Source organism: Hippichthys cyanospilos, chromosome 21 (genome assembly GCF_059441005.1).
Source record: "Hippichthys cyanospilos isolate Australia breed blue-spotted pipefish chromosome 21, RoL_Hcya_1.0, whole genome shotgun sequence".
Lineage (NCBI taxonomy): Eukaryota > Metazoa > Chordata > Actinopteri > Syngnathiformes > Syngnathidae > Hippichthys > Hippichthys cyanospilos.
In genome coordinates, this window is record NC_142389.1 from 8996598 (window position 1) to 9024253 (window position 27656).

General features: G+C 38.1%; 2 protein-coding genes across 6 annotated transcripts in view; one reads left to right on the plus strand and one right to left on the minus strand.

Moving 5' to 3' along the window:
• The first annotated feature begins 1659 nt into the window (after positions 1 to 1659).
• tbc1d5 (TBC1 domain family, member 5) lies at positions 1660 to 22742 on the plus strand. 4 transcript variants are annotated; one of them, XM_088404582.1, is made up of 23 exons: positions 1660 to 1805; positions 6938 to 6988; positions 7208 to 7315; positions 8790 to 8841; positions 8996 to 9104; positions 9202 to 9291; positions 9600 to 9674; positions 10115 to 10182; positions 10278 to 10380; positions 10933 to 11021; positions 11280 to 11330; positions 11724 to 11793; positions 11989 to 12161; positions 12247 to 12389; positions 13326 to 13432; positions 14024 to 14109; positions 16003 to 16298; positions 16365 to 16415; positions 17964 to 18172; positions 18255 to 18354; positions 19031 to 19110; positions 19191 to 19445; positions 20957 to 22742. In XM_088404582.1, exons 3-23 carry the CDS (start codon positions 7216 to 7218, stop codon positions 21236 to 21238), a joined length of 2589 nt encoding a protein of 862 aa, XP_088260708.1. In that variant the 5' UTR covers positions 1660 to 1805; positions 6938 to 6988; positions 7208 to 7215; the 3' UTR covers positions 21239 to 22742. The 4 variants fall into 4 exon arrangements, with proteins under 4 accessions (XP_088260708.1, XP_088260709.1, XP_088260712.1 ...); XM_088404583.1 differs by having other exon boundaries at positions 16371 to 16415; XM_088404586.1 differs by having other exon boundaries at positions 20911 to 21055.
• Positions 22743 to 24349: 1607 nt separating this feature from the next.
• LOC148406512 (inactive phospholipase C-like protein 2) overlaps positions 24350 to 27656 on the minus strand; it is a 61604-nt gene continuing 58297 nt past the window's right edge. For both annotated transcript variants that reach the window (XM_088404578.1, XM_088404577.1), the window contains one exon: positions 24350 to 27589. In XM_088404578.1, coding sequence (XP_088260704.1) covers positions 27431 to 27589 — 159 coding nt within the window. In that variant the 3' untranslated portion in view covers positions 24350 to 27430. The remainder of the gene's footprint in view (positions 27590 to 27656) is intronic.

Sequence of the window (27656 nt, forward strand, 5' to 3'; positions counted from 1 at the left end):
TAATCATGTAACAGCAACACCAATAGATGGATCAATGAAGTTTTGCATTTGGAGCTGATCTTTAGTGATGATTACCTTCCTGCAGTCCTTAATAAATACAGTTTGAATCAATCAAAGTATGGACTGATCCAAGAAGGAATTATGTTTTGTTTATAATAGCAGAATAGATCTGTGGTCGATAGTATTCATGGGCACATACAGTCAATACTCAGTAAATATTGTATTGCATTTAGATTTATTTTCATCCTTTTGCTATCTATCTGTCTGTCTATCTATCTGTCTGTCTGTCAGTCCATCTTGGCACACATTTCTAGCTAGCTATTATGTAAGCATCATTTCCTTTCTTCTTGTAATCCTCTGAGTTAGTGCAAACCACTCTGCTCCTTAAAGTCTCGCTATTGCTGGCATAACGAACTGAAAAGATTCAACTTTAATATTGAAGCAATATTTGATTGGGGTGAAATTAAAGGGCAGATGTTTCCACGGTGATGCCTTCATTCGGGTCATGAAAGCCTCACAATCAATAATATTACCAATAATAACAATGATAATGGAACTTGTGAAATGGAGTGTCAGCAAAGGTGATGAAGGCAATACACACATTCACAAAAGTGTTTCTCATAACACTCACCCTTTTTCCTCAACATTAGCTATATTGAGTATGTGTTCAAAGTAAATTTGGAAGAAAGTGTTCGCTAAAGCACGTTTTGCCTGAATGCATAAATGGCTGCAATTAAGACTTCATGAAACTGTCCTGACAGTTTGCAAATAGAGCCCCATATGTGTATGTCGTGTGAGGAAATTCAATCAGCAACATTATTGATAAACACAGTCATATTGCAGTTTATCTACCGTGACAGCTATTGTTCCATATATTTCTATGAACACTGAAAATCAAGATTTGAGTGGTATTTTTGCAGTTCAAGTATATATTCTCCTGAGATCCAACCTATCAATTGTGCCCACTGTTGTGGACATTTGTTTTTGGTCTTTTTTTTTAATGCATTCAAGCTGCTCTACTAGGTCTTAGTGTGCTCTGTAGATTGAGGATATTGTTTATTTTTATGTATTTTTTAACGTTATTTTTTATTTCTTCCAGGGGAAAAAGTGGACAAAAATGAACAGGCTGGATCTCAGGACGATCTATATTAGAAATGCTACTGCTGAGATGTTAATGGGACTTGTATTATTTATTAATCGGTGATTGTATCAGAATCAGTTGTACCGGCTGATATACTACATATTAAACCATATATTGCAATGTGACTATTTCTTTGACCAATCAGATTTCATATTACACGGTAATTATGGTAAATATTATTATTATAATTAATACTATAATTATTATAATCATGGAATAATAACATTTATTGTTCTGTGATCTTGGAGCCATTGATTTATCAGAGCAAACACGTTTGGCCTAGCAAAACACTTGTTTGTAAACGTTTGTAGCAATATGGACAAAACAAAAAATAATAATTTACGGGTATCTCTGAGGGGTATTTTGCAGTTTATTTTTATGTTGTACTTGTTTATTATTTATTTATTTATTTATTTTCATTTTAATAAGTAGTCTTCGTGCTACTACGAATGTGCTGAATCGGCATTTTATGTTTACCTGCAGTCTACTGCGTCAGCAACCTAGTCACGTGATGAGTCAGCTGGTCTCCGCTACATCCTGACTTCCTCGCGACTGTTTACAAAGCTTCATCTCCTCCAAACAGTCGAATTCGGGATTCTCCGTGAACAGAACACTGTTGAAGACATGGTCATGTACGGACTAGACTTCGCATTTTAATACTTGAGTGAGTATTTTCTTTGCGCGAAAAATCGTGTCGCGACTTGTCACGTAGCTTACGGCATTGGGTTAGCTAGGCGGTGTGTGGCGGAAGTAACGACGGCCCATGCTAATAGCTGCGCTAACATCAAATAGCTGACTGGTTGCCTTTGCCGTGTGCTCCTAACTATAATAAATGGGGGTTATTTCTTAATTTAGCCATATAAAATGCGCATCTGTAAACAGCGTAAATTGACGCACACTGGCTTTTACACAGCGTTTTATCTTGCTTTCTTGTTAGTCTGTCTGTACTTGACATCAATGTTCACGGTGCATCTAGAAGTCAAACATTGCACTTCATGCCAACGCAGTTACAAATTTGATGCTGCCTAAAATCTGTGCAAGTGATTTAGTGTGATTCCGAACCTTTACTGAGCCAAGGCACTTTATTCTACATTAGGATGAAATCTCGATGTACACCTGCTGGCAAAAGTCACAAAAAGTGAATACATATGGACATCCATCATTTGTTGTCAATAGATTGTTTGGATCATGAGAATGAAATTATGGTCGGGCCAAAGCAATTAAGTATGTATCAACTGTAGTGAAGTGAAATGAGGAGCTTTGTGTTGATAAAAGTAGGGCTGTGCTGCCTCTGTGTAATCCCTTTCGGCACTCTGATTTTCAGCTACTCTGGCTCGTCAACTAATTATTTACATATATAGATGACAGCAAACAGTAGTTCTAAGGGGCAGTTTTAAAAAAATGAAACACTGCCTCCTATTTAATGTCCTTTCATGATCAGAGTGCAATTGTACAATTGTCTGTCAAATTTTTAAATGGTACTGCACATAGTGAATATTTCAGTTAATGGGACATTGTGTAAAATTTGGACGGTTTTTATGAAAAAGGGATAAATTAAATGATTATAAATTTCAAAAACTTGAAAATAAATGTGTTCTTAATGGTAGATAGTATGTTTTAAATATAATCGTAGGTCTAGTTATTAAATTATATTCCATGAGGCATGGCACTCTCCTGGAGGCTGCCATGTCTGTTATAGCTACGGACAATGGTAAATGCGGCACCTCCTGCTGTCCGTAGTGAAAAATTGTCCCAATCTTACACATTGTCCCTTTAAGAATTATTGGGTTTGTTTTTTGAATCAAATTTGCAATAAATGTCAGAAAAAATACCCACAATCCATTCATTTTAATCGCCTTATCATAGAATTAAATAGAGTGTATGCAATTTCTCCTGCAAATCAACTCATTATTGTGTATTTATTTTAAGAAGGAATCTAGCAAAAAAACAACCCCGAAATGGCAAGAAATTTTAGGTGCTTTTAACTTAGGTGTGCCATATAAAGTGATGCAGTGGGCTGTATCTTCCTCCCAGGCCTTGAGTTTGACACCTGTGGTTTAGCTGGACCTACTTGGGCCATTGTTGTTTGTGAAAATAGTAGGCTTTTGTGCTACTCTGTAAACCGAATCCATTGTATATGAACAGATGAATAAAGAACTAGTCGTAACAAGAGCTTGGTTGAACGATTTGATCTGCAAACCTTCAGTTGTCCAGGATATTGTTTTCTGAGCACTTAATGCACAACTTTTTGTTTTCACTGGGCCATTTTTTGTCCTTATTAGACTTTTGAGTACCTGGCATAATTGAATGCCATGCTTTGGCATCTGTAAAACTCAGATTCTATGCTAAATAAGTAATCCAGCTGTTCATTTTTCAAATTAATCAATTCTATCAAGCTGTTCCATTTGATGGAGTTACTGTTTCTTCAGTTACGTATTTTGTTTCCGAGGCTTAAGGTCCTGCACTTGTTCTTGGCTGCCTTTGGAGCATGTGACCCGGCCAAGAGCTCCTGCATGCATTGGCTCTTAGCTACATATTGAAGGAGAGGCATGTGAGTTTGTTTAGCTGGGCTCTTCGCCATGTACCAAACTTGCTGACATTCACATTGAGGAAAAATTCATCTGTTTAATTTAAAACGTTCATCATCAGTTTTGACATTAGGCCTAAAGACCTTTTTAGCACCATTTCATTTCAGCATAGTTAGCTATACACTCTAAATTGCAGACATTCTTTTATCCCTTCAGCAAAACATCCAATAGGGTTGATCAAAAATGACTGTTTTCTTGGAAAATAAGTCAGACCGCCTTGGAGGTCTAAAAAGCTCAGAGCAAACTTTTCTCAACAAGCTTTTCCTTGTGCTTTGTCATGTAATCAGCACCGAACACTGTGTCTTTTTTGTGGGCTGTGTGCTGGTATAAAACACCACTTGGAAGAAAGCAATGCTGTTGAATTTGCTATGTACTGAGGTGAAATCCCTGAACCATCAGCTGATTTGTCTGTTCCCAAACGTTCTCATGACGCGGCTATAATCGAGCAGAAACACAAGGTTAGTGTGAAATCTAGAGGTATGTATGGCAACTATTAAAGTCAATAGAGGGATGTGAAAGTTCAGCGATTGTTAAGTCAGCATTATTAGTTAAGAAGGAAGCTTAAAAAATATGGAATGTATAATGTTTTTTTATAGCAGTGATGTAGAACTTTGCTCTCCCAACAGCATCAAACAAAACTGGTTAGTCTAACAATCACTTTTTAATTATTTAGAACTCTTTATGTGCAACGGCTGCCCTGACAAGCATGCTAATTTGCATTATGCAATCAATGCCTTAAGGAGAATGTGACATGAAAACATGATTTGTTCTTTGAATTCTATGTGTTACCCAGGAAACAAATTATGTCAGCAAGTAATTTCATCAGAACACCAGATTGACTTTTATTTTTGGAAAGATGGCACAATGCTCTGGGTGTGTGAGGCCTGTAGGGACACATGCGTATCAAGATGGCTTTTTGATCATGTATTTTTGGCAGTACTACTGAATTTATGGAGAGGCCAAAAATATTAGCACCAACTCTGCAATGTATGTCAAAACATTTGTATTGTCTTTGAAATTGATGAAAATGTCCTTAATCTGTTCTACCCCACGTCCCCACACCCTCTCCAAAAATGTCATTTTTATCTCATCTGTTGTCACTGACTGCTCTATCCTCCTGAGACCCACTTTAGTGGACATTTTTTTTTTTTTGTCTTATTCTTTTAACTCATTCAAGCTACTAAGTCCTAGTGTGCTCAGTAGAGTACACTGCAATTAAATATTGTATTGCTGTGACAAAATAGACACCACAGTGAACGCAAATGCACATTTTGCATCTCAGAGGGATAGAACTAAAAAATCTATTTTAACTACATAACACTGCAACACCAACTTTATTATTTAGACCAGTCGTGTTAGCATTAAGATAATGGACTTTATAATGGAAATTAGTCAAAGTTGTTGAGTTTCTATAAGTACACACTGTGTAACTCTTTTTGTTTAATGTTTTGTGTGACAAGAAACTTAAAGTGGGAGTGGCACTAAACAGCTATTTTTGTTCACAATCTGCCAAAACATTAAATCAGTCGAGCGACTGCGCCACTGCACTGTTAAATTAATTCCTCTCCTACGAAGCCACTCAGAATGCAGCAAAGCATCTTCATGAAGAGGGTTCGTATAGTGGTGAACTTTGAGGACTGCATTAGTGTTTGAGGATGCGTCCAAAGAAAGCACACAGGCACATACATTATGCACACAATTATTTCTATTTTGATGACGCGTGTAGCTGATTTATGGTGCGCCGCTCCATTCACATGGTTAATAGGTTTAAGACATTCCTTTGTTGTCTTATTTCCACAATTAATAAATGGAAAGGGAACATTAGGCTCAGTGGAGACGTGCTATTCTGTCGGCCGTTGTATTAGGCTAACCATTTTCATAAACGCGCGATAATCCCAAGCCGGATAAAGACTAGAGGCAGAATTGGTTAACCTAGATTGCCTTTGTTCTCACAGAAAGTTCTCTGAGCTACTAAAATGAGTTGCTGGAGAGTTGGTTTTGTTTGAACCCTTCTATAGCTTTCATTTAGGATTTCTCTTTCTTCTTTATAGTGTTAGGGAATAACAGTTATTGGTATCGGGTGGATACCAGCCTTATTTCAATCTATCGAGTCCTCACATAGGATGCCAATACCAGTCATTGGCACTTTCTTGGAACTGTTCAACTATTAGGAACTAAATGACATACTTTGGATGGTTTCATTTCACTCATATCTCCAGCTAATTTTCAGTCATTCTTTATTGAACAATTATAAAAAGAGCAAGTGAATGTAGTGCAAGTTATTGCTAATGTAAGCACTGGATTGAAGGCAGGTGTCCAGATACAGTTAACAGTTGAATGTGTATTGTTTTTCCACTTAAATTTGTTTTTAACAAAGACAGGAAGTAAAAATGTACCCTAAATCTGAGTGAGTCATTTGTGTTTCATTTTTAACTGAATTCTGTACTTCAGAGTGACTAGTACTAGTGATATTTGTTTAGTATCTTTCTGGGGGGAATAAACACGGTATCAAACATTCCTAATATTTGCCATCAAATATCAGGTTAAAAAACAAAAATGATAATTACTGATGATTGGTTTGAACCCACAAAGAAGATCATAATATGACCACAATTTGTGGCCCAACACAAGCTAAAATAACTAATAGTACTGCCAACTAGCAATATCCCTTATCATTAAATACTAAATGAGAAAATATAGACATACCTGTAAAATATACTCGATTAATACTCACCTTTACGCACTTTCACTCATTTATACTCACTGGTATTAAGATAAAGGCAAAAAACAAACAACAACAACAAAAAAACAGCTACGAGCATGCACCAGTTTATATAATTGCCTATGTTATTTTAACTTACTCTCATATGAATTGGAAATAACCTGCTTGCAAAATTTAAAAAAATACTTGATGCATTGAAGGCAACTACACGTTTTTTGGGGCTTTTTGAATTTGTGTTATATCATGTTTCTCGAAAAATGTTCAAAAACCGTTAACAAAATATGTGTTATTCAGAATAAACATGTCAGGACATATTTTGGAAATTCCCATTCTTTGTAACATCAGAGTCCGTATGCCCCAGCTGCACAATATAAATGTTCTCCTAATTTTTCTCAAATTAAACTGCTTTTTTGTCCTTCTGCTGTATTCATTTTTTTGCCCTGCACTGATAGTAGCGTCATTGTTCTCTTCTCCCACCCTATTCAGATGTGCCCTCTTCTTCCGAGTCTTGGCTGAGAGACGGACGAGGCTGTCATTGTAAGTAGTGCAAACTTGGACATTCACAATTGGCTGGCCAGAGGTCGACATCACTCACCAGTATAGCACATTTAGAACAATTTTAAAGTATATTTTTTGGACAGATTTTGAGACATTCCACTTAAGAAATGACTCATTTGATCAGGAGGGTAAATTTTACTTCGAATATTTTGTGATTTATTGTTTTTCTTTCCCGTGATTTTCTTTTATTTGTCACAGATTGGGCCATGCAGCACCCCAACTTCGAGACCCGCCGCCCGATCCAGGAAGACGATCAGCAGGAGACGGGCTTCGACCCACTCAGTAATATCAACAAGAACCGCAGCAGTAGGTCATCACTTAGATTTAGGAACTAAGTCAGAATGAAAGTTGATGGTGCGCAATACATAAAAAATATTTTTAAAATAAATATTAAACCTACCTACTCTATTGGTGCTGAGAGGGAACAAAATGGTCTGCAAGTGGTTGTATTCATGAGCAATTGAAGGTCGAGCTTAGTTTACTTTTGTGAAATGATTTGATGCCAAAGATATGGGTTTAAAAAAAAATGTGTTCTATTACAAAAATAAATGCAGATCCAGTAAAATTAAAAAGCCTGCCAAGTTTGGCATTACTCATAGATGTTTTGACTCAACTGGCAGCTAAACAAGCTCCCCCAGAATCAATACAACTTGGAAGGACATTGGTAAAATAAAATAGTAAGGAAATAAAATAAGAGGGGAATAAAATAATAGCAATAGGATTAATAGCAAACACAGACACACAAAAAGAATAAAGCAAAAACTGTACTGACTTTACCTGCGTGTTTGGGAACGGCAGTGGAGTGCCACGCATAGATGGAATACACATACGATGAGAACAGAAAGTTGAGATTAAACACTTTTTTCACAAACTGGGACGAGTTTCTCTGTCTGAGTAGTGTTATCCTACCTGCGGTATGTGTTTACAGAGCGTTTGTGTTGTTTTTGAAGGAATGTCTCCCCTGAAGTCGATGCTAATTATTTGTTTGCATTGTAAAGGTGTATTACATTGACTTAGTGTCAGGATAAATATACAAAATGTGTGTTTTGTTTTTGTTTTTTTTTTTTTGGTGTAAATCTTCTTGCGGATTGAATCTGGCCCACGGGCCATACTTTTGGCGTCCTTGGTCTGCGCAGTAAATCATTTTGTAGCGATTGGTGAGAAAATGGAGAATTATGGTAAACTATGGTTCTAACAGATTTTCAGCAAGACTGCACACTGGGGCATTTTGTGTGGAATGAACTTTTTTTCTTTCAGTTAAATCTCTGTTCCATTGGTTCCGAGTCCATTAAATCAAAGTCCCACTGTATTTTCTCAGTCCTCACAAAAAAAAAGTTGAAAATTTGTGCTGACTATTAGTTATGAGTCATATAAGGGACTTGTGCCATCCAGGGGCTTTGGGTGGGTGTGGGTGGCAGTAAATGTTGGGACTGGCATGTTGCGGCACTGATGAATATTCATACTGAGTGTCCCTGTGGAATGATCCACTCCTGTAATTAATGTTGATGGACAGCTTCTCGACTTGAGTGCATGTTCACCTGCAGGCCAAATTAGGCATATTAGTGGCAATAAAGAAAAATAGGAGTACAGCTCTGAATCATCACTTCACCTGCTACAGACTCTGCAAAAGGCCTCAAGCATATTTAAGTTACAGTATGCGGAAGTTTCCATTGATGGATTTTTTTTTTTGGTGGTCGTGCTGTTTTTGCTATAAAAAGATGATGGATCTTTATTTTTATTACCCTTGGCTACCCTCTTGTGGGTGTGTTTGTCTCAACAGGAGGCTCTCTTGACAGCAACACTCACTCACAGTCAACCTTCCTCTCATACAGGTGAGCATTTGCGGTGTTTACTTGTGTGGGCGCACCATAAACTCTGGGTCCGGCTCACCACCCCTCACCTCTCATTTTTTACTGCCGATTGCCACTTAAGATGAATAATAGGTTTAGATCCTCATAAATATCCTGCCCTGCCTTCCATGTGCAGGAAAGAATGGGACGACTTGTTCCTCAACAGTAATTACCTGGCCAGGGTTCGGCAGGCAGGCATCAGCGGTAGACTGAGGAGCAGTCGTTTTCGGAGCGTATGCTGGAAGGTGAGCCAGCGGATCCAACAATTTGACCACAAAGTTTCCCCGTTTCCATACAGAGAATGTGTTCACTGTATTTATGTACTGTACTTTGTCTTCTCAGTTGTATCTTGAGGCTCTTCCAGAAGACAAGAGCCAGTGGATCAACAAGACCAAGGAGCTTCGGGGCCAGTATGAGAAAATTAAAGAAACTGTGAGAGCTTCTCTTTGACATTTCACAGTTGCTGGCAAGGTTTCCCAACCAGACTCATCTTGATATCAAACCAGTTAGAGAAAGATTTTCATCTCAATGTTAAGCACAAATTATGTAACATAAAAAATAATGTGGTGCACAGTATTTCATAAAATATACATATGAATAACAAAAAACTTCCTTCAGTTTGCCTTTATTATGTTTGTAACTGCTAAAATGCCCCAGTATTTTTTTTTAAAGGAACTAAGATCAGATGTGTTTGTGGTATTAATGTGAAGGCTGATGTCATTTATGTTCTGTTGCCATAGCACATCACCAACCCTCGCAAGGCTGCAGGCCAACAGGATTTGGTTGTCAATAACCCACTGTCCCAAGATGAGGGGGTGAGTTCACACATCACTCTTTTTCATATATAGTCCTATGTGTGATCATAAATACAAAACTGTCTTTTTGATGTTGGACTAGTTGTTACTTCAATCTTTCTGTCAATCACTTTTTCTGATTTGCATGTAAAACTTGACCTTAATCCATCATATTCCCTCCAGACTGTTTAGCTGGCTTGATTACCAACTATTTTAGTGCTTTATTAATAATTCACCAGGAGCTTTGAATAAGTAATTATAGAACCCGTTAAAAAAAGTGTCCATGTTTAATTAGAAAATTCATAAGATATTCCATAATATCTGGAAACCACATTCATTCAATCTTTTTAAGATTTGTAAAGTCATTTTTGAGGTGTAATTTTATTTGACACTTTTTTCATGGTAGGAGCAATACTAGGTTGTTAAATTGCATTACGCTTGTAATTCTTTTTTCTACCCAGAGCCTGTGGAACAAGTTTTTCCAGGATAAAGAGCTGAAGGGAATGATCAAACAGGATGTATTGAGAACGTATGTAACATTGAATTTCAAAGGACCGGACTAAATAGTTTACAGTTGTTCATTAAGGTTATTGTTTTATGTTTTTCCCTTTTTCCCCACTCAAGGTTTCCTGAGATCCGTTACTTTCAGGATGAAGATGTGCGGACCAAGCTGACTGATATTCTGTTTTGCTATGCCAGAGAAAATGAACAATTACTTTATAAGCAGGTATTGACTCTGTTACTCCTGAGGGCTTAACCTAATTGAAGTGTTTTGCGGTTTGCGGGGTTCGGCAACTAGCTTTACTGCACTTCAAAATTTGAAACATTGAACAATGGCGTAGGGTCACAGATGTAACAGCCAATCAACAAGGCTCATGAGCTCTCACAAAACACAAAATATCTTTATGCATGATATGCATAAATAAGGCAAGTTCACCACCTTCAGGTTTAGGTAGGGTGTCATTTACTGTATATAGCTTTGTATTCCCACAAACTTCCTACGTGTTCACACAAACTAATCAAATGAATCAAATCATCGTCTCTGCAATATATGCCAAAAACTGGCTAGATGGCAACCAAAGCATCTTTTTTTTGCAAAATAGAAGTGACACACAGCCAGGCAGCTGCTAACAATATCTAAATTAAACCTGTCATTATGCATTACAAACCTCGTGCATCACTATTAAAGAACGACTGACCACAAATGAACCACATTCTCTCTCCCGCCTGCCCTCTTAAAAACCTCCACACCTCTCTGTCCTATCCTGTCTGTCTGTAGGGGATGCACGAATTGCTGGCTCCCATCGTCTTCGTACTGCACTGCGACCATCAAGCCTTCCAACATGCTAGCGAGACGGCAAGCCCCAGGTGGGCTCTTATTTCCTGGAAAACGGGACCTTTCACCCACTTGTCTGTACAAGCTTTGTTGTCTTGAGACAGAACGATTTAATTTATCTCTTGTTAACATGCATATGGAGACTCCGCTATCAGAAAAATATCAGTGAGGGTTGTGTAAATAGTCATGCTCCCCAGTAGTTGGTTCATTGCCCAAGTGATTCAAGCTCTTTCTGTTATAGTGGTGTATGATCCTCATGTGTAGCTTATTGTCTTCCTTTTTTCCCACAGTGAGGAGATGAAATGCTTGTTGAATCCACTGTACCTTGAACATGATGCCTAGTAAGTATGGGACAATTACAAGATGTTAATAATTGTTTTGATAGATAATCTGGCTTCCTCCCAACATTCAAAAAAACACTCATTTTAGTTTTATTGAAGTCCTCGACAATTAATATAATGCAAATGGAGATTGTGCTGTGGAATTAGAATACTGGATTTTCAAATCTGAAAGGCTGCAATCTTTTAAGTCAAACAACTTTATTTCACTTGGTTGGCTTTAGTTTTTCAGTTCGTGAACGTCATGTGAACAAACTCAGAGCAACGACTTTAGAATAATTGTGACTAAGAGCAATATTGATGAATGGCTGTATAAAGACTGCTTTCTTTGTTTCTCATTTACTGCATGTTTGTTTTCTATTTTGTTTCACGCAAACACACACTTCCTTCCTTTAGTGCACTCTTCTCTCTGTTGATGGAAACAGCAGAGCCGTGGTTCTCCTGCTATGAGAGAGAAGTGAGAAGGGTGAGTTTCATCCAAATATGGTGGACGATTCACCTCAGTCAATTACATGATCTGTTAAACGTAAGCATTACAAATGGCCTATATGAAGTACTCGATGTTAAATTACAGTGGTACCTATTTTTTCCCCCATGCAATGTAATAGCAACATGTTTAATCATCATTCCACACTAATTAATATGATTTTTGTGCCTCCAGGGTAAAGAAGAAATGCTTACCAGCATCCCTTTTGCTCGGCCCCAGGACTCTGGGCCATCTGTTGCTATAGTTACCAAAGTCAACCGCATCCAAGATCAGCTGGTCAAGAAGCATGATGTGGAGCTGCACATGCATCTCAACCGGCTAGAAATCGCCCCTCAAATCTACGGAATGTCAGTTATTCCATTTCAAGATTGGTTCATTTGAGATTTGTGCTGTGCAAATACACTTATTGGGCCTTTTTTTTACCCCCTTTAGCCGCTGGGTGCGTTTGCTGTTTGGTCGTGAATTTCCACTTCAGGACCTGCTGGTGGTTTGGGATGCTCTGTTTGCTGACAGCATCACCCTGGACCTTGTAGATTACGTCTTTGTGGCCATGCTGCTCTACATCCGAGATGCTTGTACGTTCCACTGAAAACCTGTAGATGTTAACTTTTCTCTTTTTATTTATTTATTTTTTTAAGGGCCCCTGCACAACCCAGTGTGTCTGTGTACCAAAAACTGTATCATTTTTAACATTAACAAAGGAAAAAAAACAATATGAATCAACTTTCAAAAACCGTTAACTGCTTTTTTTATCATGTTTAGGTTAGTCTAAAACAGAAAGAAATAACCAAGTGCATTAAAGTGCCTGAAAAAAAAGATGCCAATCCTTATTTTATTGCAATTACACTTCACATTGGAAAAACAAAGGCATTTCTTTAGGGTAATCCCCGGCCCCCCTGGGATCGCCTCGCCTCCCCACTATTTAAGAAGACTACTATTCATGACAAGACTACTGTCATAAGAGATGAAAACGAAATTATTATGCGCCATCTTGAGTAGAAAAATAAAAACCAGTCCTGGTACATTTGACCTAACTCTTAAGAATTTGGTAGGCATGTGTAGCACTCTGATATGTAAAAAAAACAAAAAAAAAAAAACTCCATTGCAGACATATGCTTGGATGTAGCGAATATGAGCTATACATTTTTGGATGTCCAATTTTGGTGCTTTTTGGGACATTTGCAGGGGTCAGGCTTTTGCCTCCCTGTCAAGACCAATCCCCAGATTGACTTTGAAATACTAAGTGATGGGGGTGAGGCATCAAATTTTTCCTTTTCCACAAAAGATGAAATGCTTAATAGCTCAGCCCTTTTCTGCCATCAACAGGAAGTGGTCCACTTTTAATTTCCTCTCAGATTTTTCCATATTTTTTGCCTTTCTTTTAGGTCATAGTTTATCAAGGTGATTTTTATACTGTACTATGGCATTTTCACTATGGCTTTATACTAATGTGGCCTCGGCTACAAGAAAGTGCCATCTAATTTAGCATTGTTTTGTCATCCATGTTTCAGTGATTGCCAGCAACTTCCAGACTTGCCTCGGCCTCCTGATGCACTACCCTCCACTCGGCGACATCAACTCTCTGCTCCAGAAAGCTCTCTTTCTCCGAGATCCCAGAGTAAGAAACGTCTAAGCGTGCGATGACTGAAAATGTTATTTCACGGAGATGTTGTCATTTACGGAAAGCATTGGTGCGATTTGCCCACTTTCACACGAGTTCTCAGGAAGCTTTACTAATGATTAAATGATTTCACGCCACAGATTTGTCACTCGTTAAGAGGAAAGGAGAAACCTCAATTTTTGTACTGCAATTCAGTAAATCAGAATCTTTGTTTGCTTTAAAGTAAACTTGCAGACAAAAAATTTCAAAGCGATGCTATTTATCATGACCTTAGTAAACACTTGATTGACCTAAACACTTGCTTTTCACACTCCAGTCCACTTTTCTCCCGGGATGAAGAGATCCTAGAAGGAGTTGATCCAAAGTGACAGTGATGTCCTAAGGTGGATGACCATGTCACACCTCATATTCATCATAGTTGCACCTGAGGGGGGGCGGCATCATGCGCAGTAATAGAAGTGTGCGATGATAGCAATGTGATTTAATACTCAGAAGCACCGACATGTATTTACAGCATGTTTATGCCGTTATCTCACTTGATATACACGTGTGACTAAAAAAAAATGATGAACTCTTTGCTTATTGAAGAACTATCCCCGACCTGTCAACTACCAGTTCCAGCAGAACTTGGATTACTACAAAACAAGGGGAGCCGACCTGATGAATAAGACACGGTAAAATGAGAACACACACTCACAGCAAACAAATTAGCTTAATTTTTATAATTTGGAAAAAAATTAAAATGTTTTGCAGTTATTTTTTATGAATAAAATTAAAAAAGTAGATGAAAATTAGGGTAATTTTTTAGTATAATGCATAAGATCGAACATGTATGCACTCATTTTCAAAACTGAAGTCCAATTTGGCGCAAAACCATTGCAGCCAATAACAGTTGTGCTCATAAGTACTTACATCCATCCATTTTCCATAGCCGCTTATCCCCACAAGGGTCGCAGGCTTGTTGATGTCTAATCTCAACAATAGGAAACATTTATAACATTAAGCAATACAAATATGTAACTATAATTTTGGATTCAAATAAAATCGATAGATCTCATAGTAGGTCAGTCATTACACAAAACATAGCAATGCTAAAATTTCACAAATTCTGTCAGGCTGTAAACTTACTAGAACAACTTAGTGGATACATATTTAACGGGTTGGAGTGATGCATTTCAGTGGACTAGTGTGAAATCTGCGTGGAGAATGAAATAGGATATAGCCAACAACACAACTGTAACCCCCCCCCCCCAAAAAAAAAATTCATTTGGTCTGCTCACATGTTTATATATAAAGCAGGATTGTTTACTCGCTGGAATCACTAAGCACCAGCATATAGGAGAAATTGACCTTTTATAAATGATTATGAAAACATTTGGATTAGTTTAAAAGTTGACAGCCAATCAATTGTCCTTGGCAACACAGAAAGCTGACCTTTACAACTGAATACACAGACACACAAAACAAGCTTTATATGTTTTTTTTTAGATAAAACATGAAGGTACAACCTTTTCGAACACATGATTGTTTGATGTTTCATTAAGAATTTTTCACTTCGGTTTATCATATAAGTCTCCCAAGGGAGTAAAAAAGAATAGCTACTGACTTTACAAAATTAGTTTTTAGACTTTAGAAGGTAATAGAGAATGCAGTCTGCAGTAAGTGTGTATGATTTTCAGACAACACTCCATACCTTACCACTTTGCTGGAACCACGCAATTAACTCTCCGTTTTTGAAGAAGAAGAAAAAAAAAGGCAAGATCTTAGACATAAAAGTTATGGTGTTAATGATGTCATGGCAGTGCCCACAAAGCACTTACCTCCTGAGGTCCAGTCAAATCACTTAGGGTATGTTGCTGTAATAATACCATGTTGTACTAAACTGTGTCTCTGATTAATGTATTTATTTGTGATTTTTTTAGCCTGGAAAGAACATTTTCTTTTTAGTTCCTGAATGCAAAACAAGCAAAAACATAGGCATAATGAGCAAAAAATAAATTCAAGGATGCCCTTGTAGTCTTAATTCCAATTAAACAACTACCATGTATACCCCTAATTGCCATGTGAATTATTCATGATTCTAATGGTTTAACCAAAAGAAAGTGATTTAAATATTTATGCATTGTTGTTAGCGACAAATGCCTTCCACATGCAGTGATGTCAAATTTGTGTGATACCTCCCAATCATTACAAAGCGTTTAACTCATGCAATGCCATTGACGGCTATTGACGTCAAAGATCCATATTACCATATTTTCTGTATTATCAGGCGCACTTAAAAGCTCCCAGTTTTCTCAAAAGCTGACAGTGCGCCTTTATTACAGTGCACCTTAAACAGTGCATAAACCGCGAGTTTTCGTTTTGGGGGGATAAAACAATGAACAAGGAACAATTAAAATTTGTACATATTTAGAACTTTTTTGGTCAAACGCTGAAAAAGGCCAATAATCACTAGTGGTGTCTGAAAAGGGTTTTTGGTTGCCCTTATATTTTCCACACCTGGACATCATGCTTTGACATTGGTCTTAATGTATTTTTCTGATTATGTCATCCCTGTCCAACTCAAGTTCCAGCGGTAAAGCGGCTCCTCTCAACATCAACAAAGTTTCCAGCAGTCTGCTGAACTTTGGCAGGAAGCTCATCTCGCCGGGCATCTCGGCAAGCGCCAACCCAGTGCCATCCATCAACAGCGACGTGCGATCCTCATCATCCTCGTCCGCATCCCCCACCTGCGCGGCCACCTTGCCGCACCCGCTCGCCGATTCCCCATTGGCCCAGACGCCTCTGCAGATCCAGAGCCACGCCCACTCGCAGCACTACCGCCTGTTGAAGTCTGAAAGCATGCCTGTCCATCTTAGTAAAGGTACACCTCGCATTCTCCTTTGGCAAATGAGCTTGCGCACACTAGCTTGACTGTCATGTATGTTAGATGCAGTTTCAGGTGGAGCTTCTCAGGTCTCAACACGGACTGACGCTCAAGGTAAACCAAAACCACTTGTATGGCACTAGCATCCTTGTCTGTGCTTGTGTTTTCACAAGTGGCCCAATGTTGTACCAGCATAATTTGGCCAACAGAGGGCGATGACAGACAGCCTCAGTTAATGTAGGGGGGGTTTCACTGATGCAGCCGACCCGCTGTCCTCTTTTCCCTCGATGTGTTTATTAAACAACAGTCACAAATCGGAAGCAGATAAGTGCAATTTGCATTTAAATGGAGAAGTTAATGAGCGGCTTTCAAGTGGAATCAGCTCTGATTGGTCATATTCCAAATGACTTCTGCTTCCTTTACATCAGCTCTGGGGGTATGGAGTTTATTTATTTCTTTGAAATGACTGTTTAGGCAGTCTAATTAAAGTCCGTGCTCATTTTGGCCAGTGGTTTATTGATATACTTATTGGTCATGTGCTTTATTCCTCTGTAATCTATTTGATAGCTCTTTTAAGGCTTTTTCTTATTTATAAGCCGTTCTCATACACCATTTGGACACTTTATAAGATACAGTACATTATTAATTTCATACTGACGTGTATTTCTGATTTTTCCTGAACTGGTGAAGGTTTTGCTGCAGTTATTCTGTTGCATCTAATCAGTGCATTAAGCTTATTAAATATCTGGTTCATTGTTTATTTGATTCTATGCTGGCCGAATGAATTGTTGTCGGGTTCCCAAATCTAATCTGAGGTGTTTTCCGCTCTTCTTGCCAGGTTATATTAGATGATGTGTATTAGTAGTAACAGTATTGTTCTGTGCTATCTGCATTTAGTTTTTGCTTTGTGTTGTGGGTCAACACTTTCACTGTATTCATAATAACAGTTCCGCTAGCAGACGAATTATTTACTACTGACGTTGATTGTCCGACTGTGTGCTCCCAAACACACATTTTGACCGCTTCAACAAAATGTTGTAGCTAATAAATAAAATGCTGCTTGGCTGACTATGTCCAAAATCTCACCTCCTCAACTACAAAACCAAAATAAAACTAAAAGACGTGGAATAGTTGGGTGTGTATTTTCTCTTGCACAGGCGGTATGGGGAGGTGTAGGGGAGGTATAAATCCTATTGTCATTAGCACACTTCAAGCCGTTTTCATCTGGTCTAGCGCAGAATAAGCAAGGAATGCTTAGAAATGCATAAATGAAGGGAAAATAACATTTTTGGAGCCTTTGGGGTTATAAGTCAACATTGGAACATGGTTAAAAGCTCCAAAACGTTGACTTTTAATGTAATGGCCCCTTTAAAACTTGCTTAAAAGCCAAGCACAGATCAGCTCATAAATGTCAAAAGACCAACTACGGAAACAGAAGATCATTGTAATGTCATTTTCTGTTAACAGCTGTTGGCAAAATGGCTGCCCCCTGAGATGTCTCAAAACAGTTTGCTTCTTAATTTATATTCCATAAGAAACTAGTAGTGTAGTGCATATTATTGTAAAGTTTTTGTTGTTGTTTTTGACCTACTCTTTAAAAACAATCATTAACATAAAAAAATACTTTCTACTCTACTAGTGGTGCTTCTTTTCCTTTTTCAGGGCAAAGCTCCAGGAGACTCAGCTCCTCTCCCAGTATTGAAAACCTCTCGGCTGGACGTCAGTCCTCCGCCTCACCACCCCTGCCGCTCTCCATGGGAGGAAGTGAATCGAGTACCTCTTCGCCTCCCCTCTCGGCCACCAAGAAAGAGACATTTTTCCAAATCACTCGCTCACGCTCCCACAGCAAGACCATGTCCAGAAAGGAGACGGTGAGACACTTTAGTTCACAACTTCTGTTGTTTTTTTGGCTCTCCATTTTTTATTTACTTAATTTATTTTTATCGGTGGCAGGAGGAGGACTTGGAGGCCCAGGTGTCGTTTTTGCAGGGCCAAATCAATGACCTCGAGGCCATGAGCAAATATTGTGCTAAGATGATGAACAGCCACATCTGTAAGTCCAACAATAGGGGGTCCACTTACGGATCAAATATTTCAGTGGGAGCTTTCACTCAAGCAGTATGCATATGTTGTGATTTTTGCCATGTTACATAAGACTGCATTCCTGACACAAAAACATTAGCAAATATTCTTCTTAACAATCCAGGCGAAACTTTGTGTTTTCGCGGACATACATAGTGTTTTTTTAAGCCAAGGTGTATCACTATCACATACACTCACTAAATTCCTATTTACGTTTGTTGGACGCTCAAAAACTGACTTGTCCAACCTCTGTGTTGACCACACTCAGAAGTCTGGCCTGACTGTCAGTAAATGTTTATTTAGGCCAGTGGTTCTCAAGGTTTTTTCCCCAATGATGACCTCATTTGGAATTTTTTTTTAGACAAGTACCCCCTAACTAGCACAATGTATTATTGGATTTAAAAAAAAAGACTTAAAAATAGATTGCTATGCCATTTGTGTATGATTTATTCAACTTTGGAACTACATTTGTTGTGGTTTCTCAAGGCGTAGTCACTGTAACACTGTTTATCAATATATTGACCTGTTTTCTGTGGCATTAAAACACCATAATTTAGATTGGCTGATACCTACTGAAACATTGGTAAAAAATCCCCCTGCAATTATTTTAAATTAAAATTGAAAATTCCTGTAAATTGTCTTTACAGGTAAAATTCAGGAAGTGATTTTGCAAGAACACTTGGAAAAAGAAGATGAGGTGCTTGTCGCATTGGCGGGGCTCAAACAGGTGAGACATTAAAGTTTGAGTGTCTGTGACACACCTGAAGAGCCACAATCTTTAAAATCGTGCCACTCACTTTTCGCCAGATCAAAGATATCCTTAAGGGGGCGCTGCGCTTCAATCAGAGCCAGTTGGAGGCTGGGGAGAACGAGGAGATCAACATAGCAGACAACCACTACACCTCAGCAGCGGAATCCGCTTCTGGCGATCCCAGCGGGCACCACGGCAACCAAAAACTGCAGGGTGCCAGGCGAAGGCTAGGCCCCAACGGAGACGGGCGTAAGATGGCCGATGACGGAGAACAGGAGGAGGAGGAGGAGCAAACAACCACACTGCACGAGGTTCATTGACGATGACACTTTTCGATGAATGATGTTTATTGGTATTAAAATTGTCTCACTGCTTGACATCTTCGACTTTTCTATCAGTTTTAGTAGAGTCTATAACCCTGTCTCACATAACAACCAGATTTGTTAGCCACTAAAACAAATAGTCATTTAACACTCTTCACAAAAATTTTAAGATATTTGCCTTTCGAATGAGCCCATGCATGGCTCAGAATTGTAAATGTTGTCGTTCAGCTCCTTGTTGGAAGGGCATTTTAGGTAAGTTAGAGTTATGCAGTGCAGCACTGCTGCAAATAGTGAAAATATATACGGAATTCGCACGTCATAAAATGGTGAGTAAGTGCCTGTAGATGCCACAAGATGGTGACCAAGGACAACTACTAAACTACTTTTATCTAACATAAAATTGTTTTTGCATTTACTAAAATAGATTAATTTTCCAACAAATAAAAGATATATAAAAGCAACGCTTGTTTTTTTAGACCACAAGAAATATAAAGATTGTTCAACCATTGGCATTGCATCATGAATGTTAGTAAGCTATTTTCAATACTTTATATTGGTCAATAATTTATAAAAAGAATAATAAGAGTAACGTCCACTGTCATGCTTGTTTGTTCATCCTCAAATTTCATCCTAAAGCTGATTATGTTTAACTTTTTGAGAGTAGTGTAGCACAAGTAACAAAAACATTTTGAGTATCGCAAATTATCCATAAAAGAGAGCGGTTAACAGTTGAAAAATAAAATAAAATCTGGGGTTCTTCTGCCAAGAGTGAGAGTTAATGCCTTCTGAGTCGGATTGGTTGTTTTTCCTCAGGCACGTTCCCATCCCCCCATATCAAATTGGATGCATCTGTTGTGGCTAGAAGATCAGATTTATACTGTATGTGTATATAATGTATGTACAGTATATATGTATATGAACATACACGCACACTCATATGATGCGTTTTCACAAAACTGTGGTATTGATATATATTAATTCTGCACATAATTCCCTTTAGAATTACACAATACTGTACATGGAGGTCCTGTAATTCAAAAACTTTGAATGACGCAAAGTTAAAATCCATAGTTTTGAGAAAAACATGTTTAAAGTCTTGCCACATCTTTCGATGGTGCGCATCTTCCACTAATCCTGTTTTCATACCTTTTTATTCCAATTTGAATCTTTTTGCAAATGGAAATGAAAGGCGAGTGCTGAAGCAATGTTTTGTCGATTTGGTGTTATAGATATCAAATCATACGCAAATATATATATATATATATATATATATATATATATATATATATATATATATATATATATATATATCCTTTTTTTTAAACACATGTTAGTGTGTTAGTGTGATTAAAAAAAAAAAAAAAAAAAAAAAATTTGTTTTTGCATAGCGTTTGAGTGCCATGCACACCAAAGCCTGACATATGCTGGGAATTTTTTTTTTTTTTCTTTTCAGCTGAGTCCGCTAAAATAAAAATGGCAGACCATGCTCTCCTGTACAGGTGCAGTCTTCTGTGGGCTCAGAAGCTAAGAACTGGGAAGACTACATCCTCATATCCCAGGAAGAAGACCTGCTGGGGGCAGGCGGAGGCGGTGCCGCCGTGGAGCGCACCCCTCCCATCAGGCGAGGCCGCGCCCTGGTGCGCATGGAACCCGAAGGAGCCGCCGGGACCTTCAACGACCCCTTGACGGGAGCCGGCGCCTCGGGCTCGTCCAGCCCGGATGAAGGCTCCACCACCAGCAAGGACTCTGACTTCGCCATCGTCAACCCAAGTGATTTTTGATCAAGTAAACTAATCCCGCCTCCTCTTCCTCTTTTACTTTGTGTGGTTGCCATGATAGACAAATGACTTGGAATCAGAGAGGGAGGAGAGGGGGCTTTTTGACAAGCTGCTATCCTTTTAAAAGTTGTACAGTCAACAGTGATATTGAGAGGCAGTCTTTCTCCCACATTTTTTTCAGTGCTGTCGAAGCCCACACAGAATACAGTGGTACCTTGACTAACCTTTCCTATTGTTATGAACCGAGATGCCATTAATCCGTTCCAATACTCCCACGTATACATATGCAGCATTATGTTGTATAAAAACATCCATCCATTTTCTACAGCCGCTTATCCTCACAAGAGTCACAGGCTTGCTGGTGCCTATCCCAGCTGACTTCGCACAGTAGGCGGGGGACTCCCTGAACTGGTTGCCAGCCAATTGCAGAGCACAGAGAGACGAATCATTATTCATGCACCCAATCACACCTAAGAACAATTTAGTGTGTCCAATACACCTGCTATGCATGTTTGTGGAGTGTGGAAGGAAGCTGGAGATAACCCACCCAGGTTCGGGGAGAACATGCAAACTCCACACAGGAAGGCCAGAGCGAGGTTGATTTGAACTTGGATCCCTGAGCCGTGAGGTGGACGCACTAACTGCTGTGCCACCGAGTGTTTCATAAAGTGTTTCTTTAAAGGGACAATGTGTAAGATTTAGACCGTTTTCCAGTCAAAAGGAATAAATGTGTTCATAATTGTAGGTTTAGTTATCATTAAATTATATTACTTGGGGGGTATCACACCTCTTGTCTGTTATAGCTACGGACAATGGTATATATAGCACCTCCTGCTGGTCTAAACAGTCTAAATCTTATACACTGCCCCTTTAATTGTAATTTTTTTCAATCACTTTCACTGAACTAAATTTTTATCTTTTTTTTTAAGATTTCCCCACTTTCATTAGCTATTTTTACACCCCTTTCTCACGCTGTCACCTTCATAAAAACTTCATTCACTTTCTAGAAGCATGATGATACCTGCACAAATAAAACGGCAAACAGAAGACAGATACCTGGCCAAAATCTGTCATAAAGCAAAATATAAGGAAGCATTAAGGGACCAAACATTTTATTCTAGTCATAATTTGTTTAATGTATCGGTAAGATTAGTAGATATAAAATAAATAAATTCTGCCTAAGTGTGAAATTTCAGGTTGCATTTGAATGCACCATATGTCTTGTTAGCATCTGAGATGTCAACACTCGTTAGTCGCTAGCAGCCAATGCCTGAGACTTGTGTCGTACCCCAAAAAGACGACATACTTAACTTGTTTGTCTTTTTTTTAATACATTACATGTTTTTTTTGGGGGGAGGGGCTGAATTACTGAAGGAATCTTAAGTATCACAAAGTGCGAGAAATGTAACAAAAGAACTTATTATGTGGGCTCATGTGAAGTCACGCTAAGCTAGAGGCAAAACTGAGCGTACTGGCCCATTTAACACTTTCACCACTGTAACCCCCCCCCCCCCCCCCCCCCCCCAAAAAAAAATATACGTTTATATGTATGTATATATATATATATATATATATATATATATATATATGTATATATATGTATATATAAGGGTACTTGTAAAATTAGTTAAAAATTTGCCACTTCCACAGATTAGGTTACAGGCCCTGGAATTTTTTTGTCCCATCTGTATTTTATAATAATAAAAAATAATAATATAAACGTGCCAGAGAAGTGAAAATTCTCACTTAACACCTACAATACATAATAATCAGTGTAATCTATAGTAACAGACATATGTAGCACATATTATCAATATATTTCCATTGTACTAGATCGTTAATTCCCGAGAAATAATACGCAACCTACCTTGTTGTGTATAGAAAAGTTGCTAAATGCCACTAGAATCTGTAGATAGCTGTGTAATGGATGCCATTTCATGTTATTGCCACCATTCTTAAACCCACTGCCATTTTTTTCAAAATTGTCCCAACAGGAGTGAAAGGGTTAAAACGCTGGGTCCAGCCCTGCAAAAAGACAACAGATTTGCTGCAAAGTAACTATGTGACCTGATGGTGGCTATTTGCTGTCACCTAGGGACATTGAACAGTCTTTAAAAAAATCTCGCACGAAAAACGTCAATCCGGCTCAAATATATAAATTGGGAAACTGGTAAGTCAAGGTACCACTTAACACATGGCGCTCATGTTTTGCTGTAGCCAAATGACTGTATATACGTAGTTAAGCTGCAATTTATATTGAGGAGCTCAATTTTTAGTGTTTTTTTGTTTATGACGAACTGGCTGTTGTATGTCTTAGTGTATCCCTCCAGAGGACAGTCACTTCTCTGTAAGCAATGAGAGATGTCCTCTTTGTCAAGGACATCATTCATCATTATTCTCCATCCAACAAAACAGTGCCTCTTATCGTTAATGTTAACCAAAGTCCCACTGTGATCTTAATCTTTTTTTTTTTTCTTTTTTAATTCTTAAAACTATCGGTTTACAGCGACTGAAGAAATTATGGAATGTCTTTGTTCTTATTGATTTGAATGTGAAGCTTTTTACAGGGGTGATGAACTTGCGGTGGTGTCCTGTGGAAACCAAACAGTTCACACAACTACCTGCCTCCCCCAACTGCCCACTCAGAATTACTCACTACGAATAAAACAAAAAATGGCTAAACACTCAAGTCATCGTGTTTGCTTGGTAAGCAATCCAGTTCAAAAACCATAAGTTGATTCCAGTGATGTTCAAATCTGTTCAATATGATGCCATGTTTTGTTCTAATTATCCAGCTTGTAAGAATTAAAAAGTCAATATTTCAGTTTAGGAGACATTTTGGATTGAGGTAGTGGCCTTTCAAAAGTCTTCAAAAAATTATGATTTGAGTTGGGGGGGAGGATCTATATTGTGGAAACACATTACAAGCTCGAGAAGCCTATATAAAATCTCAAATGGATTGAATTCATTGTAAAAGCAGCCAATCAATTACAATTGCATTTACATTCCAAAAACTTTCCCTCACTGACATAGCTATGTAAAAGCACATCCTACATTAACCAAAACATTGAAATGAGCATCCATTTATTCAAGAAAAACAAGTTGCACAAGCGCTTCTCTTTTTAAAACTAGTTTATTTCCAGCTTCAATTTTGAAGAAGGTTCTCATGGACTGGAGCTGCACAATGGCTGCACAGATGGACCTGGAATGTTTCCACTTATGTAAAATACTCTTTTACAGCAAAAGGAAAGAATAACATGTTATTAAAATACTGTACAATACTTTGCAGGCAAAGGAAGCAGTACACAGGAGGCAGAAATTTTCACTTGACGCAGTGACGAGTTCTCGTATTCACATCAGGTAAAAAACATGGCAACAATAGCTAGCACGTTTTATGGGGACAGAACAAGTGAGGATGACACGCTTCACGGGACATGATAAACATGACAATGTCACCATATAGGACCCCCCTCCTCCCCTCAAAAAAAAAAAAAATCTACTTGGTCCTCCTAAACCGTAAGTGTCGAACTCCAGTCCTTGAGGGTCGGTATCCTGCTTATTTTCCAGTTTTCTCACCCCCAACACACCTAATTCAAATGATTTGCTTATTAGCAAGGTCTCCAGGAGATTGAAAATGATCCTAATCATTTGAATCAGGTGTGTTGGAGCGAGAAGGTTCAAAAACATGCAGGATACCGGCCCTCGAGAACTGGAGTTTGACACCTGTGTGCTAAACCGTTCCCACCAAGTTGAAAGTCTTGAATTGTTGGAAAGATAACAATTAAGGATCAGTGAAGTAGGATCCAGCCATTTTTGTGCTGTTGGTGAGCCAGGACATTGACGATAATAGCTTTTTTTTTTTTGTGAACATGTAAAATTGGTCAATTCAATAATAAATTATTCGTCATTTTGAAGTTACAAAAATATACAGTGATGCATTGATGAATTAGTTACTTGAATGATTTTATTCTTTGCAAACATTTGAGGTGAAATTTACCATCAAATTAAACATTAACCCCACCCCACCCAAAAAAAAATCACATTTTATATATTTAACCTTGTGCATTATTTTGACCATTTTAGGTCGTTTTCTTCCACATTCATTGCAATATTTTAGCCAAGGGATGGCACACACCTGGTAGTGAGATATGTGGCCGTGCAGTGTTGAACATTATGCTGTCACCATATGGGTGAAATTTCAGCTCCCTAATGTCTTTCAATGCTTTCCTTTGACTTGAAGATCAAAGGATTGGGCAAAATCATAGCAAGCAAGGGTTAAGCAAACGACATAAGACTTTGCTTTAAAGTCTGTATCGACCGGTTTGTGAACGTCACATGATCAACAGGGGAGTCGTGATTGTTTTTTTACCCAAGCTTTGAGCACATTTGGTTATTTTAATCGATAATATGGTAATGTGTTTTTTAAAGCATTGTAATAAATAACTGCTGCAAATGGCTATGTGGGCTATCCCTTTAAGCAATTAGCATATATTCTTTATCAACCGCAAAGACTAGCTTACTGATGCTGTGACCATCATAGTTGAATGGAGCCCCAAAAAGGTGCAATTTTTTTTATTTTTTACATTCAAAATAAGTCAACTTTTTTTGTTTTTAGACTAGAAATAATAGCTTTTCTATTTAATAGGATAAGAGGATTTCAGATGCTGTATCTAAAGCCACCACTGTATGTTTCTTTTTACCATTGTAAAAATGTATTAACTTAAAATGTATTAATGTATTAACAAGGTGTTTTCAGATCCTTTTTTTACCTTCATATTTTGGACTGTGAAGATGTATAATTGGGTCGTTGGAATTTAGTGAGTTAACTTATCATTTATTATCATCTCGTAAAAGAATACTTAAATTTAATGATTAATTTGAACCCCAAAAACATATATATTTTTTTTTTTTTTCCCGAGTCCAAACATTTAAACACAGGTACTTATTAACACTTCTTTCAAAGTTTTTCTTTAGGTGTTTGGCTTAAGGAAGGTTTAAAATTGTCCGATACTAAAATGAATTCAGTAACCAATTACTTGAGGTAATGAAGTACTTTGTGTATTTGATTACTTTATGCAAGTAAGTTCTAAGGTAATGGACTACTTTTGGTAATTATATGCCAAAGTAATCTAATTTAAGTATTTAGGTACCAATGTAAATGTTTACTTTAAGTATTAATCAATTACTCTAGAGGGCAAAGTAATTGATTACTATAGCATCTAAAATACCAAGAAATTTTATTACTTTAATTATTTGAGGTCCTCAAATAATTAAATGCTAAAATGTTTTATTACGGTATTTTCTGCACTATAAGGCACACGTCTTGGCATTGATCTAAACCTTTAATGTATAATGTAATATTTCCCCTTCTTCAGATAGTACTTTCCACAAATTATCTTTATTCTTAATTTCTGATTGTCTATTGATGAAGTTTGACTGACTTATCTATTGTTTTGTTGACATTCCCTTTAGTGCAGCTCCATCTAGTGGATACATAACGCAACCCCAGCCACTACTGTAGCTTCTATTCTATGCGCCCTACATATGGAAACATTTATGGAAACATTTTTAAAAGTGGCGATTCATTGAAAGTGCGCCTTATAATCAGGTGTGCCTTACAGTGCGGAAAATAACGGTATATTAGTACTTGAAGTCATGAAGTACTAAAGTAATTGATTACTTATTTTAATCAAGTACTTATAAAGTAATTAATGCATTTAGTGGATGCATAATGCAACCCCAGCCACTACTGTTGCTTAATTAAGTACCAGCCATTTTAGACCCTCCTTTAGCCAAACACCTAAAAAGAAATTGTGCCTGGGATTGAATGTCTGGACTCTTAAAAACGTAAAAATACGTCTTTGGGATTGAATGAGTTAAAAGAAGGAAAAAGGCTTAGTTACTGCAACATTACCGGACCCTCTCCTAGTCTGGCTCAACCTCAATAAATTTTATTCTGTGTGCTCTATCCCCACCTTAAAAATAAAAACACAGCGTAACAGAAAAGGTCTAAAAACCTTTGAGTCTTTTTCCAAACATCATGTACAGACTTCCTCAGAAAGAAGACTGGAATGTTACACCATATCAAACATTGAACGGGTTCTTCCTTGGCCCGCCGAGCGCTAAGTGTAGTGTTGACCCACGAAGGCAGTAGGGTCAAATGGAGTCTCATCGCCGCAATCGCTCGTCAAACATTCATAGCGGGTTGTCGTGCTGGCTTCTCCGTGACTGCGAGCGAACTCTTGTAACCGCTTGACCCTCCCGGGCGAGGTTGCCCGTCAGAGCTGCGTCGTGCACCTGCTTCATGTTCTCCTGAACTTCAGCCTTGGCGTGCGTGAGAAGATCGGCTTGACCCTAAAAAGGACGAAAGGTCAAATGTTAGAGGACCGTCAAAATGGCTCAAACGTGACTCCTGGCTTAT